General features: G+C 40.1%; 1 protein-coding gene across 4 annotated transcripts in view; it reads right to left on the bottom strand.

Annotated features, from left to right (window-relative positions):
• The window catches only part of ankrd12 (ankyrin repeat domain 12), a 51,712-nt gene that overhangs the window by 17,748 nt on the left and 15,028 nt on the right, over positions 1–18,936 (bottom strand). For 2 of the 4 annotated variants that reach the window (XM_072440689.1, XM_072440690.1), the window contains exons 2-5: positions 9,322–9,438; positions 5,284–5,458; positions 2,638–2,685; positions 339–479 (exon numbers count right to left, since the gene is read on the bottom strand). In XM_072440689.1, coding sequence (XP_072296790.1) covers positions 339–479; positions 2,638–2,685; positions 5,284–5,458; positions 9,322–9,384 — 427 coding nt within the window. In that variant the 5' untranslated portion in view covers positions 9,385–9,438. The remainder of the gene's footprint in view (positions 1–338; positions 480–2,637; positions 2,686–5,283; positions 5,459–9,321; positions 9,439–18,936) is intronic. The other 2 variants (XM_072440691.1, XM_072440692.1) reach the window with 1 other exon arrangement.

Genomic DNA, 18,936 nt, shown 5'->3' with positions numbered 1-18,936 from the left:
AGTTTACATATTACTGTGTGGCGATGCTAATAAATGTTAGCCTACTTGCTGACAGTTTTAACGGCCTAATTTCCAACTGTTCAGGTGTTATATTTTAGGATCAGACACACAATCCGTGCTCTTGAAAGCTTTGAGGGCGTGTCCTGTGCAGAGGGCGTGTCCTGTGCAGAAGGCTACGATTATTTTGGTTTTATTGTCAACTTGTCACAACTAGTCCATTCATTGTAGCCGTAACATTTATATTACAGTCTAACAGACACATGGGGGAAAGGTGCGTGAAGCGTCTTGCCCGAGGATACAGAAGTAGTATCGAAGTCGCCTGGGTAACGGGCACAAACCTGGGCTGTTGGCGGTCATCTGCATGAGGAGAGCCATCTGCTTCCTCTCCGACAGCGGGTAACCAAACAACAGGGTCGACGACTGCGACTTTTTGCCTCCGGACTCCTTCTTGGCTCGCTTCTTATCGGGCCCATCTTTATCTGAAACATAAACCAGGCACAGGTCATCACTTTTGAGGAACGCCTTCTCGTTTGGGGGGGTGGGGGGGGGGGGGGGGGGGTGTGTCGGCATTTCGGCGCGACGGGGGGGGGAGGGGGTCGGCGTTCCCCTTCGCCTTGTATCTGTCGAGCTCTCCGTGAACAGATGACAAGCTGAAGTGTCCAGAAAGAGGGAAACTAAAGCCACGTTTCCACCGAGAGGTTTGGTGCGACGGCGTTTAGGTCGGTGCACTTTGGGTCGTCGTGGAAACGGTACTGGCGGTTAATCTGGTGAAACAGTTCGCTTTGCTTCGTCACGAGTCATTCGCATTCCTCTGTCAGGATTTCTGTCCATTCAAAAGCTAAAATGATTAGTTATAAATGGTTGCCTGGCTGTTACAAGGGCTGCAGGATATGAAAAAAGATGCGATATTCAATAACTTTGTGTTTAATTGCGATAGTTTTAGTGCAATATTATAAAACACACATTTTGACACAGTTAAATTAAACTAAAATTTTGAAATGACTAAGTTATAACCTTGAATTACTAGTCAAACACATCATAATATCAGAATAAACTAAAGAGGAATTTATGATTTCTTGGGTACATTTTACTTTGAAAAAACTGTCGCATTGTTGTGATATATTCATTTTCTTGCGATAATGATTATTGCAAAATATTGTGCCACTCTACCGACCAGTTTATCATTCTGAAACAAATCGACAACAAAAACAACGTACAAACCGTAAAAACTAAACCGCAGTAAACCCTCTCTGGAGACGAGGGAAGCGGTCACGATGTCTCCTGATGCACTTTTGTTTATCCCGCGATTTCACGCTGTCATTTGATTTGTAAATAGTGATTCACGACATTTGAGTTCGGTTATGGGAAAATCTCAACTGTTTTTTAAAAAAACAGACCAGTCGCTCTAAACATAAACTTTCAATAAAAAAAAAGATCAATAAGGCTGTGCACAACTCACTAAATCTCACGTGAGTAATGAGCGAGAACAGACGGAAAGCAGACCGTTTATTATGTCGAATATAGTTTTAAAGAAAGTAATTAGAGCGCACTCCTTATCCAGCAAAAATGTTTTTTTTTTGTATTACATTTGAGGAATACTTAATCATTGCAAATCCACACCATTTTGACTGTGCTCAAATACACTAAATACACTAAACTGTATCTAAATGTAGCAGTTTACATGTCATTTTAATAATCTTTTAACTAAAAATAAACAAAACAAAACTAATTAGTAGAGCTGTAATAATTCAGTCGATTAATCGGTCGATGGCGTCATTGTCGACCAACATTTTTATCAGTCGATTCATTGTTTTAATTAGATTACCGTATTTTCCGGACTATAAATTGCACCTTTTTTCATAGTTTTGGCCAGGGTGCGACTTATACTTATGTGATATTATTTGTTATTTTCACACTTGAAACCGCATTTCATACTCCAGTGCTACTTATATATGTTTTTCTTCTCTATTATGCATTTTTGGGTTGGTGCGACTTATACTCCGGAAAATACGGTAGTCGATACATTGTTTTATTTAGATTATAAAGATTTTTATGTGACAGCGGCGAAAACATAATAGACATGGAGTGAGTTGGCTGAAGATGTTGGTTAATCTAATTTATACATATATTTAACATAGAAATACTTGTGAGTTTTTTGTATAAGCACTTGTTTTAGCGTGAACTCCTGTGCAGCTGTGGTGTTTGAGCGCAGTTTGGGTCACGTACATGGAGATACTTCCTTGTTTTGACCGGTCGACCAATCATTTTAGTCGAGCGCAGTCCTGCCAACCCGTTTCACGACATGTCCCGTCATGGACCTGCCTCGTACCGAACCTCCTCAGTGGAAAACGCATTCTCTGAAGCCAGCCAAGGACAAGGCTACGCTACTCTTTTCGGGACAGTCCTTCTACCCCTCCCCATCTCCGTAGCGACGTTTGAAAAAACAAAACAAACCACATGCTTGAGCCGAGACGAGGGTCAGCGGATGCAAAGGGAGGGTGTAAAAAATCACACACACACACGTGCAAAAGTGCCTAGTGTCTCCGTTATGAACTGCGGGTGAGTTGGATTGTTTAAGGAGGGAGGTGTGGTTTCAAAAAGAGGGGCGGGGCGCAGGTGGAGTGGGGGGGGTGTTACCTGAGTACATCCTCCAGGGCTCGGTAGAAACGCCCGGCTCTGATTCGTCTACAGAGCAAAGCAGAAGGAGCAGGAGAGGCAGCGTCACTCGCACAGACACAAACACTCGCACAACAACAACAACAACAACAACAACAACGACGATACACTCAGGCCTGTCACAATGACCCGTGTGTAAAGAGATTACGCTGAAGACCGCTTTAGGCCTTGATTTTAAAAGACACACCGTGTAAGTTTCCTGGTTGAGGGACCGGCACCTGCACGTCTCCATGGAAACAGGAATGCTTTGCTCCACTGAATAGTGTTAAATTTGTGACCCTAAAACCACGTATAATTCCAGCGTACCTGCACAGATCCTGTTGACATTTTCAATTCCATTCGTCAACCATCAAATAAAAAGGATAAAATAAACGATCTGACTATGTAAAGTATAAATTGAAAGCTACGACACTTATTGTCAGTCAAATAAACAATTTTGGGAAGAATCGGGGTAAGACTTAGGTCAGAAAAGTGCCTAACTCTCATTTTTTGTGTGAAATTAGCTTCATCTTTGAGTAAGTTTAAAAAGAACTGGTCAAAACCCAACAAATGCTCAGTCAGTCCAGACCTCAAACAGCAGCTTTACTACTTCATATATTTGACACAGAAAATCTAGGCGGGATTTAGAGTCTGGAGTTTGTTTCCACTTATAATTAGAGTAAATCAGAGTCCAAAACTACGAGTCTCGGCTTCACAAAGAGTCCTGTTCTCCAAAGAGTTCAGGAACAGCTTCAGTTTGAGGCTCATTTTAGTCAGACGTTTTATGAAAAAAAAAAAAAATCAGCCGAAATGGCAATAAAAAACACCAGTAATGACATGATAAACAGACATTTTAAATACCATATTGTGGAACATTCCAGAAAAAGCACCATTACCATCGCCATGGAGACGAGCAGGTAGCGAAACGTTACTCAATACACCTTCAATGATGTAGGAAAACATATAACTTGCAACATTTTAAAGCTCGAGTTAAAAGTTTGATCCACTATTTACCAGACAGAGAAAAAAAAAGGATAAAAATGACTAAAAACATTAAAAGAATAATAAATAAATACATACATAAATAAATAATAATAATGCATTGAATAAAAAGGATTAAAAAATAAAAATATTTAAAATCAATTGCATTTTACGCAAGACAAAAACGTAAAATGCAGTTAAAGTTTTATTACTGATGCAAAAAAAAAGAAAACACACTAAATCTCGGGAGCCGATCTCCAGATCGAGAAGACAGTTTTTGCCCCGTTTCCTCGTTCTCGCGCATCGATCGAGTCATAATACTGTGACAGGCCAACAATTATACCACTGGATACAAGAGTCCGTCGTGTTCATTGAGACGCCCGGCGAGAAGCCACAGACACGGCGCTGCCCCGCGACTTTACACTGGAGCAGCACGTTCACGGCGGTACAGTATTTGTCATCCACGGCAAAAAGGAAGAAACTAAATATCTTCTGCCGGTCTCAACCTGGTTCACGTACAACAGCATCTCAAGCGTTGATGCTGCAAGATTGGAATTATTTTTAATCTAGTGTCGTCACAATAATAAAACGTTTAAATCTAAAGAATATACTCTATACTTTATACCGTGCAGATCATGAAAAATGCTATTTAGTTCAAGGTTTTAGACAATAGACCAACTTTCTCAACACAAAACAACAGTCCTCTTGATTACAGTGTCTTAATTTAACATTGGTCTTATTCCAGCTTTGATCAAGTTCTAAAACATTCTAAAACTTTACATTTTGTCCTTTTAATATGATTTTATTTCATACTATTATGTGCTCAAGTGAGTTTTAGTAGAGATTAGTACTTTTGACAACCCTACGGTAACAGCAATGGTAATAGATCCATCGGTAATATAAGAATAATGATCTTTTTTTTATTTAACAATATCATTCAGCCCTATATGTATTTTTTATTTTTTTGGAGATAATGCGAATGTATTTAAACATGGTTTAATTTGAAATCTAAAAAAAATGTAATTAAAAAGTTAGCCAAAGTTGGTTTGCAGCGCTTTGTCACCAAAAGAAACATGACTAAAATATAAATGTTGGTTTTAGTTTATGAATGGAGAAGAACAACACGTGAGCAAATATATAACGTCTAAAGTCAGCAGGAATGCCACAAAGGAAGATTTCCATAATTAAAACCAAACGTGTTAAGACATTTTAGGATTTGCAGACTAAAAGAGTAATAATACTAACAAATGAAAATCAGGAATGTGGTAAAATGCAGCTTTAAACATCTCGGTTGGACGAAAATGTGAATGCAACACCAAAATTACATAAATATAACTTTAGACCCTCGTTTTGGACAGTTACGGCAAATTCTCCTTAACAAAATGTGATATTGTCAATTTTTTCCAATAAATGTTTCAATACCACCAATGTCTAGTCTTTTAAAATGTCTTCCTGAAACAAAATACAACATTAAACTGAGAAAAAAACACAACTCGAACAGAAGATCTAATCAATCAATAATCAAAATGGTAAAGCTAAGTGGAAGTACAACTCAAAAGTAAACCGTGTCTGAAGCTGCAGTGACGTTGCTGTGCGTGTCCAGCAGAGGGCGCCATGAGCGTGGCGCCAGGGGGGACGGAGCTGTACCTGTGTCCGAGTCGCGCTCCTCTGCCCGGGGCTCGGCGCGGGGCTCTGAGGGCGGTGAGCTGGAGCTGAACGAGAGCTTGCGTTTCATGGAGGACTTGGACTTGGCCTCCTTCCCCAGCAACTCACTCCGGTCCAACTTCGGAGTCTTGGTGAAGGGGGACAACTTGTCCTTACTCTGGAGGGGAAAGGCAAAACGAGACACAATGTAGTTAAAATGTGAAGGCTGAGACTAGTCTGGACGTTTTGATTGGAGTAATTGTGACTTATCTGGACTATATAGACTCAAAAACACATGGAAAAAGACGTTTTTATCACAAAGACTGAGGCATAATTCAATTAAAATGGCAAAAAAGACGACAAAATTACAGATTTTTTTTATTTATAGGATTTTTTTGCCCGTAGGCTTCATAATGTGAGCGTTTCGACTAGTATGGTTGTTTTGATTGGATAATTGTGACTTATCTGGACAATAAAGACTCAAAAACATATGGAAAAAGACATTTTCCATAGACTGAAGCATTATTAAATTAAAAATGGCAAAATAGAATAAACATTTTTTTTATTTTATTTCTTTTTTTCTATCATTTGACAGGACTGTGCGGATTAAAAATTGGGATGAGACTGGGGAAGGACACGCTGCAAATAATCGGGAGCTGGTTTTCTGCATTTAGTTTTCAGCGCGCGTTAAAAAACACACCAACAATGTACATTTTATTGGTAAAGTTTTATGTAGAAGCCCATCTGTTCTGCTGAAGTGTGACTCACCCGTGTTTAAACCCTTTTATGTCTCACAAGATCATTTCCCACACGTGTGCACAATCTAGTATTTGTACAATTCTGTCACGCATTTAAATAATAATGACTCTCAAATACTACGAAATACTGTGAAAACGAGTTATTTGGGGATGAAATCAAAATTCTAGATGACAATCTCAACGGTTGTCATGATCACAGGAGAAAGGGAGGGCGGTCTCGACAAAATGTGTTAAATCTCGTCTTTTAACCTCAACTGGTAAATTTAATGATCAGGCGCGCGTGAAATGAATGTTGAGATCACCCACAAAGGAATTTAATCCTCTCTTTTTGCAGCGTTGAATTCAAAATGTTGTCATCTTCAGGGCAACTCTCACATTTTTTGATGATTTGCCCACCTCAAAAACCAATAATAAAACAGTAGAAAGCCCCGAGTATAGAACCCTGGAGCAATCTCACCAACACAAACGATCAAAATTACTCTTATTGCGAAGTGCGTTTCACAAACTGATAAGGCGGTGCGTCGTAATGCTTTTCCGTAGAACTCCTTGCACATTTCTTTCTTCTTAATCATCATCTAAATAAACAAAGCGTTTCCTCCGTGCGGCTGCGAGTCTGGACCTCGCGGCCCACGTTTTTGGCCGTTTTTTGCCGCCTTTTTCATCTTTAAGCGAATGGTCAGCATCAGCGAAGAGAAGGAGTCCGTACCCTACTGCTGCTGCTGCTGCTGCTGCTGCTGCTAGTAAACACCCTACTGTTGCTGCTGCTGCTGCTGCTGCTAGCAAACACCCTACTGCTGCTGCTAGCAAACACCCTAGTGCTGCTGCTAGCAAACACCCTACTGCTGCTGCTAGCAAACACCCTACTGCTGCTGCTAGCAAACACCCTACTGCTGCTGCTGCAGCTGCTAGCAAACACCCTACTGCTGCTGCTGCAGCTGCTAGCAAACACCCTACTGCTGCTGCTGCAGCTGCTAGCAAACACCCTACTGCTGCTGCTGCTGCTGCTAGCAAACACCCTACTGCTGCTAGCAAACACCCTACTGCTGCTGCTGCTAGCAAACACCCTACTGCTGCTGCTGCTAGCAAACACCCTACTGCTGCTGCTGCTGCTAGCAAACACCCTACTGCTGCTGCTAGCAAACACCCTACTGCTGCTAGCAAACACCCTACTGCTGCTGCTGCTAGCAAACACCCTACTGCTGCTGCTGCTAGCAAACACCCTACTGCTGCTGCTGCTGCTGCTAGCAAACACCCTACTACTGCTGCTACTAGCAAACACGCTACTACTGCTGCTACTAGCAAACACGCTACTACTGCTGCTACTAGCAAACACGCTACTACTGCTGCTGCTACTAGCAAACACGCTACTGCTGCTGCTAGCAAACACCCTAATGCTGCTGCTAGCAAACACCCTACTACTACTGCTGCCAGCAAACACGCTACTGCTGCTGCTGCTAGCAAACACCCTACTGCTACTGCTGCCAGCAAAAACGCTACTGCTGCTGCTAACACGGGTCCACAACCGTGTCTAACGTTACAAGACACTTTGCCACGAAGTAAGACCAAGCACAATTCTAGTCATTTTCTTTTTACATTGAATACAAAAAGTGCATTTACAGTATTTGTCTGAAGTTGTCCCTGTGCGTTTAGTCTTTCTGTCCCAAAGTAAAAGCAGTACAGCTCACTTACTCTGGTTGTAAACAGTGACACATGTCCACAACAGTGACACATGTCCACAACAGTGACACATGTCCACAACAAAAGCAGCTCAAGCGTCGCGTGGTTCACCATTTGTTTACATTCTTTTACTTCATTAAGTTTGTCGACAGACGACTTTGTCACTGCAGCGTCGCACACAGTGCACACACAGTATACACACAGTATACACACAGTATACACACAGTATACACACAGTATACACACAGTATACACACAGTATACACACAGTATACACACAGACTCTCCAGACAGAAAAGTGGAAATACGCTCAATGTTTTGGCTGATTAAAGTGATATTTATACATTTTGAAGTACATTTTGTGGCTTTTTCTTTTTTAACAGTGGAAATGTCGGTAGATATTCATTATCTAGGACGTGCTTTTTCAAGTTTCGAGTGACGTTATGAACGGTGCAACAAGTGGCCATTGGCCCGTACACATCTATAGTTGTAAAGGCAGCAGGGTTCTTATAGTCCGACTTTTACGGTAATAGACAATTTTTTAAAAATGTATTGTATTTTGATTCATCGCAACCAATCGATGACAGAACTAGTCAGATAATTGTTGGTCTATACACAGACTGAGAGAAGAGGTTTTATTTCTCAGACAGAGCAAGAATCACAAAGATGACATGGGAAATGTGTCAATTTATCAATTTTAATAAAAAATATCATTCTTTCTCCCAAATAACCATTTAATCAAAAGAGTAATTGCTAGGCTAATCGATTACAAAAATAACCATTAGTTCCGTCCCTTATTTTTATTGTAATTGTGCTCTGAAAACTACAAAAATATGTTAATTACGGCATTATTAAATCAAAATGTCAAAAAGAACTAGGACTGTGTTCAAAATATCGATACGGCGATATATCGTCACGGGCTCCGATACGGAGTCGCCGTATCGATACTTTTCAATAACGTTAATTTATTAAAAATTGTCCGGGCAGCCGTTTAGAAGCTCCCTCCCGTAGAGGGCGGTAAACAGCGCGGAACTACTGAGACAGACACACACCATGCACCAGCGTGTACACAGGCCTGAAGAAGAGCTTTAGGCTCAAAACGTTGCTACTGTTACACGCCTCCCTTTTCCATTCTATTTGACCAAAGGCAAAAAACCGGACACAAACCTAACACCAACATCACACACATCTTCCATACTCTACATAAACCGAACGGTTAAACAATAAAACCATCCAACAGGGCCCCGCTGAGCGCCTGTTAGCTTAGCGTTAGCCGCAGCCACTTCAGCCCGACCCGAAGAAACTTTGCATAAGCTTTGTGGATAAACATGAAAATTCATGCATTTTCTTATCCGGAATAAAACATGTGTGTGTGTGTGTGTGTGTGTGTGTGTGTATCACAATGTTCAATAGAGAGAACAATGGCTTCTAAAACCGTGACGCGCTTGTTTACACGACGTGTTCGTTTACGCGACGCGCTTGTTTACGCGACGCGCTTGTTTACATGACGCCCTTGTTTACATGACGCCCTTGTTTACATGACGCCCTTGTTTACATGACGCCCTTGTTTACATGACGCCCTTGTTTACACGGCGTGTTTGTTTACCTTCTTGCCCGCAGGCTGCTTGTCCACCATGGCTCCATCGCGGTCGCTCCCGGGTTTGGCCATGGCCCGCCTCCAGACTAACTGTCACTGCGGACGCTCTGTCGGACCATCATGCACCTGGAACAGAGGGGTCAGAGGTCAGGCATGGGGAATCAAACGGGGAGGAACAGTCTTTTGCGCAACGTTGTCCGCAGAACGAGGTCAATTTAGCTTCGCCCCGGCACAGACTCATTGTAGAAGCAGCTTGTGGGGTCAAAACGAGACCCCTGTGTGCTGTCTGCATTTGATTAGGAAGTGTTTTGTCATCCGAGAACCAGGAAGTGTGCTGTTAGTGTGCTTTATCAAGATTGCAAAACTCCACCGTGGCCTCAGAACGTTGTGAAAAGGTGTTTGAAACGAATGCTTATTTTAGTAGTCGACTAGTTAAACTGTTATTTCTGTTGTACATGGACTTTTAAAATATTTTGTCAACCAAATAAAGGGTTAAAATATGGGGACTGAAAGCTTCTAGATGGAGAATATTTTAGGGCTGGGTTTTGCCTAGTACCTCACCATACAATACTTATTCCAATAGTCTGAACTTGATACTATACGATACACGTCCTGATTCATGGATACATGTTAAAACCGGTGTTAAAATTTGACTTAAAATTATGTTTTGATTAAGTAGAATATGAAAATGCAGCAGAATTTCCTGTTCACACGGACCACCATATCAGAATACAACTTGATGCATCAGTCTGTAGGGTCAGAAGTGTAGAACTGTGCAATCTCTAAAGACTTTATGTTGTTTAAAAGTATCACGCTGCACATATCTGTATCAATACACGTATTGCCAAGAAGTCAGTCACGATATATATTGAGCACAGCCCGAGAATATTTACAGATAAAGTGTTCTATTAAAGGCGGTATGGACGATTTTTCGGTGATTTGAGAACGCAGGTGGAAGTGCTCATGCCACTCCCCCGTGTGGACTGATACAACACACACGTGTGTTTGTTTATTAGCACAACGGAGCGCATCGCATCTCTCGTCTCCCATAGATTTCTGTCCACTTCTGCATCAGCTCGAACTGTCTTTCTCCGTCTTCATTTTGCCCCGTACACTGAGGGAACTATATAATGATAGATCCATGCGCTTAGGCACGCAGAAACGTGGGGACGAACCGCACGCGGCTGCAGGTGAGCGATAGGTGTGTTTTATGATTGATACGTGGCAGGACAAATGATTTATCCACGCCACGAGGAAATATGATGTAGAATTTGCTGAAAAAAAATCGTCCATACCGCCTTTAATAATAATCTGAAATGGTTTATTCTATTCCTGCATGTTTATTTAATATTGCCACCGTCTCTGTTTTAATGTGTTATTTACCATATTTTCTGGACAAGTTGCACCATTTTTCATAGTTTTGGCCGGGGTGCGACTTACTTATATTTATACCTGTATACTTATACTATGGAGCGACTTTTGTGAGATATGGTTTGTTATTTTCAAATTTGCAACTGCATTTCATACTCCAGTGCAATTTACTTATGTTTTTTTTCTTCTCTATTATGCATTTTTTGGCAGGTGCGACTTATACTCCAGTGCGACTTATAGTCCAGAAAATACTGTATGTGCTTTGGAGTCTGTAGAGTCCAGATAACGATTACAGTTATGAAATCCTACTAAGATTATCTTTTAGAGTCATCTAGTCACAAGTCGTCCCGTCGATAAATGTGACAGAATTGTGCAATTTGTTAAATACGCATGATTCATTAAACATGCAAATGAAACGCAACACAAATCCAGGTGTTTGATGAGATGTTTCAAAACTCTCATAGAGCCGGGAATCACAAGGTTTCTCAAGATCCGACGCCCACGATACGATGAGAATACCACAATATAACCGATGTGTCGCTCATTATATTCTGCAATCCATCATTCATTTTAAAAAGGAGCAAATATAGTTCAACAACAGTATTTCTTTTGTTCAAGCACAACCTGCACAAACTTAACATAAAACACACCAGTTTTAATCATCAAAAATGTGAATGTGTCAAATGTTTGAGTGAACCTGGTTTACTTTCTCTAAAACGAGCAACAAAACAATAGTAGCTCTGTCACAACAAAACTTTGTAAAATACTCCATAAAACAGCTCGCAATATCAATATTAGAATCAAATATTTATAGTCGGAATGTCACGATTTCAAATGTTAGTGTTATGATTATTGTGACCACTGTCCTATTCCTCAAGTTTGTGTCCGGCTTTACAAAATTTAATTATCTGGAAAACCATAGAGTTAAAATGTGACAAAAAGACAGATAAAAAGATTTGGGCAGTACATTGAAAAGCAACATCTAAAATTGTCACAATAATTTATTTTTGGTTCTTACGGTTTATACTGTGACCTGAATAATCACGATTATCGATCTAACCTAATATTGACATCCATGATCGCGATTATTAACGTCACGACCAAAACAACAATAAAATCTTAAATGTTCTTTCCTTATTGTTTTCTTCAATATGTGACTCGCTTTATGAACTCAAACTTTCTGAATGACTAATTTGACACAAACGATGATATAAAAAAACACTTTACTTTCAAGTTTACTTTGAGGAGAGGCTGACTTAATTTTGCTTCTAAAATAACCCACTTTTTTTTAATAGCACAAAAAAATACTTAATTTTGTTCAAAAATGTTTACTTTTCTATAAATTGAAAAAAAATCTTTCCGCTAGAAATGTCACAATTATAATTTTTTAGTCTTTGTGATTAAAATTGCACCCTAAATAATCACAATGATCAATATTTACCTCATAATCTCGACATCTTTATGTATAAAAACAAGTCATTCTAAAGCTGTACAATACGAGGCGACACAGGGCCAAAAGCGTGCACAGCCGAATCACAAAAACTTAATTTTTAGCTACAAAACGTGTGCGTAAAAGTCTAAATAAAACCCTCCTCACCATCAAAGCCTATATTTAACACTTTCTAAATTACAAAGAGAAAACCCCGGCGTGTTTGAGGAAGTGGTGATCAGCCAGGTGGTATTTTTATACAAGTTTCCGTTGAGGGAAAAGGGCTCCAAGCAGCACCCACACTCTGCACTCGGAGGGTGGCCTGGGACGGGACGGACGAGGGTCAAAGCACAAAGGAGCGAGAGCCAAAAACCATGAGTCGTGACACTCACAGCTGGACTTTAAACAAAAAGAAATGGAACAAACACCATGAGCCATTTCAAAAAGTCCCGCTGCGTTACGCTCATCATGTCATTCTGAAACAGTGAAATGTTCCATCATTGTTGTTTATAAGCTTTATTCCAATTTCGTTAACTGAAATGAATGGATCCCTGCCCTGAAAGAGACCAGATTGGAGTCTTTGTGAAATAAAGGAGTTAATATCAAGCTCTAATTGTCCCACACAACTCTCTAAACAGTGAGGTTTAACAATAGTTTTATTTCTACAAATATCTGAGCCACTGCAGCGCTTCTGTCCAATACAACAAAACAATTGGTGTTACTACAAAGCATTTTCATATATATGTTTTGAAATGTCGACACCTGGTAGTTCAAGCACATGAAGCAAGTAATTTAAACACAATTAATGAATAAATCAGGGTAAACATGGTCAGTATTCAGACTACACATTTCACTAAAACGCAGTGAACTCAATTCCATTTCAGATTTTACTCAACATTCTGCCCGTTTGTCTCCAGTTTGACCATTTTTTGGTAAAGTTTATAATTGTACTTCCTGGTTGGACATGAGCAGCAAACAAGACACAGGTAGAAGTGATGCCACAACTGTTACCTAGCAACCAGACTGTAAACAAGAGCCAAAATCCAGATAAATTACACAACAGTTATGATTTGACAAACAACAATCCCATATAACACATTTATTTTGTCGAACGATGGTTTAAACGGTCAGAAAAGTGTGTCAGTTGAGTGTAAACTGTGTGTTTTCAACGGCACGTCGCACGTTGATGACATCACACAGGATTCAGTTTCAGCTCTACTTCATAAATATTTAGCACAGGTTCTACGCCACCAAATTATGTCATAATTAGAAAAACAGCAGAACCTGTCATATGGACTTCAAATACAGTGAAAGCAATAGCATTACAGCATTTGAACCCTTTGACACAATCATTTCAGGTATATTTAAACTAAATATGCCTTAATTTACTCGACAAAACCAACATGGAAGGACAATTTAGGACATTCATAAAAAAAAAATTAAACAGGGGACAACATACAGAGACATTAAGCTCAGATTGAAGCTAATGATAAAGTGCAAACGAAACACACTCAACAATTAAGAGCATTTGTCCTGTTTTTTATATTCCTGGGAGTGTACAGTTATACATTTACCTAGTACGCACACATTTCTCTGTTGCATGTCATAAAACAGTTGCCAAAGTGCTACATTGGGCTCATAACGAGGGGAGAATGTTTCATCGTTAATGCTAAAGTTCGATCGTTCCAACACCACATTAAGTGTTTGTTTGTCTTTTAGTTCAGGAGGGAGATTGTTCCACTCTGTTCATGTAAATGTAGTTTTATGGTTCGATGCGACACATTGGCCCCTGGTGGAGGCCCGTGTCACTACAGATGTGAGCTGAACATACATATATTAGAATTGTGAGGTTACTCTTTAGCGAGCTCTCATTTATCAAAGTTAAATGATTATTCACATTTGTGCTACACACATATTGGACCAGCCCCATTAGATCTTATAGAAAAGTGTATCGTTTTGTTTCGTAAGACGCTGGTACTTCAACAAAACCTACTTGAATGGAATCCCACAGACCTTGCCTCATCGAGATCACACCTCACGTCTGGATGCTTAACGACGACAGGGTCAAACAAACACTCTATAAATGTAGACGACGCCACACCAGAACAAAAAAAACAAAACTATAAATATAAAGAAATCACTCGAGCAGCAACTGTTCTGGAGAATTCTAAGAAAAACAACACAAAAAAGTGTACCGGGAAAGTCTCGTTTGCCTTCTGTGACTCGCCGCTATTTTTATCGTCTGGAACGAAACAAACGCAGGGGGAAAACATGGAACGAGGAGGATTTCAAAAAGTAAAATCCCACACGGCTAAGTTTATCGCAGCGGGCTAAAGGGAAAGTGAGGGTCTGGGCCAAAGACACGGCCGGATTTAGACCCAAAGAGGCTCCAAAAATGTGCTTAAGAATGAAAGTATTTTGATTCACACGTTCACCTCCTGGAACCGGCCGTAAAGAACAAAAAATCGTATCGACACGGAATAAAAATCACAATTTCTCAATCATAAGTGCTTTTTTAAATGGTTACTATGGATGTGAGATCTATGGTCAAATGTCTAATGTGCAGAGACTTTTTAACACTATCAACTACCGTATTTTCCGGAGTATAAGTCGCAACAGCCAAAAAATGCATAATAGAGAAGAAAAAAACATATATAAGTTGCACTGGAGTATGAAATGCAGTTGCAAGTGTGAAAATAACAAATAATATCACATATAAGTTGCTCCGGAGTATAAGTATAAATATAAGTATAACTCACACCCCGGCCAAAACTATGAAAAAAGGTGCAACTTATAGTCCAGAAAATACAGTAAATAAATGTGATTGTTAAAGTTATTGTGACTGAAAGAGTCTAGATGGATGTGTGAATAAAGCGTATTATTGAATGCAAATCGGAGCGAGTATATCAGTTTTGGACATTTTGATTCAATAATGCCAAACACATGATCAACTAGTCGTTCTCAATTAATCGATTAATTTAAATGTGCACGGCGAGTAGGGATGTAATTATTGTGAGAAAAACGCCCCAATTTAACGATTATTCACGACAAAACAACAGTGAAACTTTTAACCTGTTACCACCCACCTATTTTCGCCCTGTGCACAATGGTTGGACCCAAATGGCATTGCTTATTAAAAGAGGATCTTATGTTCCACATGCAAGTGTGACGCATCATTAGAAAGCTTAGGCCTTCTAGTTTCTGCAGATGTGCACATGACACTGTCAGGGCTTCAGAACTTGCACTACAGAGGCCCAAACATTAACCAAACATCTTTTTTTTAGTCTCGCCTGAATATTGTCAATTTGTAATGGTCCTGAGCATGACATACTTCATTGTGTGCATATGCTGTTCACTGTACATGATGTTCATCTTGTTGACAGCAACTGTGTAAAGTTTCAGATCTCTAGGAACAGGCATTTTGGTGCTGTTGACCTTTTTGTATCAAAAAGTATATTCGGAACAAGTGATCCAAATATGTGCCAACTGTGCCAAACTGCTTTATTACAATTTTAGCTCCTCTATGATCATAAATTATATTACATTATAACTGCTAAAAACATTGAATGTGAAAATGTGTATTTATGAGTTTACCCATGAATTTCCCATATAAAGATGAAAAAAAAAATTATAACATTTTTATTTTATTTTGTATTGATATAATAATACATATAACAAAATACGCGTCCCAAAGGCTAATAAAATCAGAAAACGTGATGCGTAAAATCTAGGTCGCAAAATGCAGAAAAATCTAGGCTCTGACAGCCTTACCATGAGAACAGGGAGAATTCTGTGTAAATAAACCCTTTGTCCCGCCTACCAGGAGAAAGCTCTCCTCATTGGCTAGAATAATATGTCACTCAGAGTCTCCTGCGTGCCTGTTAGCAGAAGCTAAGGGCTAAAAACAAAGATGGACGCGCGCTTCAGAAGCGCCAATTTTTTTTCCTCCGGAGGCTGTAGCAAACAAACCCGGTGACAGAAAAATTCGTGGATGGTCTCATTCTGTAGGTAACAGTCTAAGGAAGAGATCGATGTCAAACACTATCGTATAAGTTAAACAGGTCATTTGTTATGGACGGAGAAATGCGGCGGACAAGCGCATTCTCGTCCGGCGAGAAACGAAGAAAAGTTTGTTTACGTGACAATATCTCGAAATCAGATAACTTCAGGAAAAATACAAGTGGATATTGTTTTTCAATGGTTCCTTACGGACAGACTGAGTACAAGGATGTACAGAATTAAAGCCGTTTCGTCCGTCATAAACAGCAAACAGGACATGCGTTTGTAAAAGTTGAGACTTTCTCACAAACTATTGGCAATTACTTCTTGGGGCATATTATTCAATGTAAATCAATGACATATTTGTTTTGTTGAGAAAATAAGCTTTAAAATGATGTATGGCTTGCTGGTATTGACCACGGAAATAAAAGTGATGATGTAAGAGAATATTTGAGATATAGAAAATGTTCGCCAGCGGACAGGTGGGTGGTAACAGGTTAACGTAATGTGTTAATGTTTCTCAAGTTTGTGACCGGCTTTACCAAATGTAACAAATTGATTGACTAAATAAAGTTAAACGTGACAAAAACATCCGGATAAAAAAAGTTATTTACATTTAGGTCTATTTTTCAGGCTGAATATATAATAAAATGGCCAAGATTATTACTTTTTTTGGTTCATGCGATTATATTCTGACCTGAATAATCACGATTATCAATTAAACTTATAATCTTGACGTCCGTAACTGTAAGCAAACTTCTTATTTATGATTCAAAACTAAATCAAATCGCTCAAACAGGCTGAGAAATAGATTTTCAAAGTTAGGGGCCAGGGAGGCCCCCCTACCTAAAAAGTTAGGGGACCCCCAGCAATTTCAGGGGCCCGCAAGTGCGCGCGGCATCGCTGCGTCATAAGATAAATGTGTTGTTTTAAACCTGGTTATTAGCATGTAAAACAATTTAAAGTACTTGTATCTGTTATTTGATATGAAGAGCACAAATACTGAATCATATAAACCAGAGATCATGATGTTTAAAACTGTTTAATTTAATATAATAATGTTTATTAGATACATAATGAATACTGTTTACAGCATTTGACACAAGGAGATCTTGTGGAATATATAAAATCACAGCCTACAAAATAAACTACTAACATATATACATTGCCCCGATGCTAACAAGTCAAAAAGGGCGGGGCCCTTGGATATTTCCACATTGACATTGTCCCTAATGTGCAAAATTACAGCTTTTGTTGCAAACAACTTTAAAAAGACTGAATTGTGGACTGAGGAGAGATTGACGCCTGCCAACCTAGAGATCACTTTTGGGGCAAAATTAGACCGAGCATTTCCGAGTACAACCGAACACAACCGAACGCAGCGGCCAATCAGATGCCCGCTTTCATCGGAATTAGATCACGGAGACCGCTCGGCCAATGAGAAGCAAGAAGACTGCCAAGTAGGCATGTCTGTCAAAACAAAACTTAAGCGATGAAAATGCCCCAAATATGACCAAATTACTAGTTAAATCTTGATTTGTTTTTTTGAGGAAATTAGATACAGGTGCACGGGGGGCCCCTCCTAATTCAAACAGCGGGCCTGCCGGAGATTTGACTGCTTACGGCCCCCGGCCCCCGTCTACTTCGCGGCCTGTCAAATCACTCTCAATATGCGTTTGATAAATTGCAATAATCTTTCTGTTCCTCCAAATCCTCCCCTTCATCCATGCAGGTCAGCGACGTCGCCGATTCCACGGCCGATTTGACCCTTGCAGGCTTTTTGTACCGTCGTTTCCGTGGCGCTCTGAACAGTTACGACGACATAAGCAGTTCCACGGCCGAGACGCAAACACAAACGTGGGCAAAGAGGAGCGAAACGACCCTCGAATCCCAAAAAACAAAACAATCGCAGACGCTCATTTGTAGCATGCGTCTCTCGATGTCATAGTCACATTCAGAGCAAAATGTGACTTCTTTTACCTGAGATGTACGAGGGTTTAGTGCGTCGTTTGTCGTTAAAGCGTGTGGTCTGGGCCGGTCAAGAGGAAATAACAGATAAACTATTCCTCCAGTTCAAGTATTTGAAGAGTTCATCACTTATACTATGTCCTAATATCTAGTGAGTTTGGTTGTTCTCTTCATCATGACTCCGCACATTAGTCTCACATGTTCTCAGGGAAAAGCTCTTCACTGACAAAGGCTGCAGTGGCCAAGGCAAAGGGTGTGACCATAGCAACGGAGGTATTTGAGCCTGGGCCAGTTTGGAAAAGCTCCTGACAGGCCGGAGTGAGGCCGGAGTGAGGCCGGAGTGAGGCTCAGAGCTGTGGTTAACCTCAGAGTCTCAGCAAAGATCACAGTGATCCAAACAGCTGGAGGCCAGTTCCACTTATTTAACCATTTATTTTACAACAGATGCTGTTCCTGGTAAACTAACCTAATTACTGCCACTGCCCCAAGTCACAATATTTGTGCACTGCATAGTCCACTGCACAACTTCCATCTAATTTGATTAATCAATATTGCTTATTAGGTCACTAGGGTTGTCAAAAGAACATTTGATACCAATCTATACTAAAACTAGCATCAACACAAGATACTCTGTGTAGTAGTAATAGTAGTCATACTGAAAACACTAAGAGGACATTTCCTGGACAGTTTCAGAACCATCTCCATCAGAACCTGTATAAGACCACATGCTGAGAAAAACATGAAAAATAACAAAAAACGCCAGAGTGAGAGAGATGCCGGAGTGAGAGAGATGCCGGAGTGAGAGAAACACCAGGAGTGAGAGAAACACCAGGAGTGAGAGAAACGCCAGGAGTGAG

The sequence above is a fragment of the Eucyclogobius newberryi genome, unplaced genomic scaffold, assembly GCF_026437365.1.
Source record: "Eucyclogobius newberryi isolate DKJ021-1_F unplaced genomic scaffold, fEucNew1.0.hap1 SCAF_12, whole genome shotgun sequence".
NCBI classification, from domain to species: Eukaryota; Metazoa; Chordata; class Actinopteri; order Gobiiformes; family Gobiidae; genus Eucyclogobius; species Eucyclogobius newberryi.
This window is presented reverse-complemented; position numbering and strand designations above follow the sequence as displayed.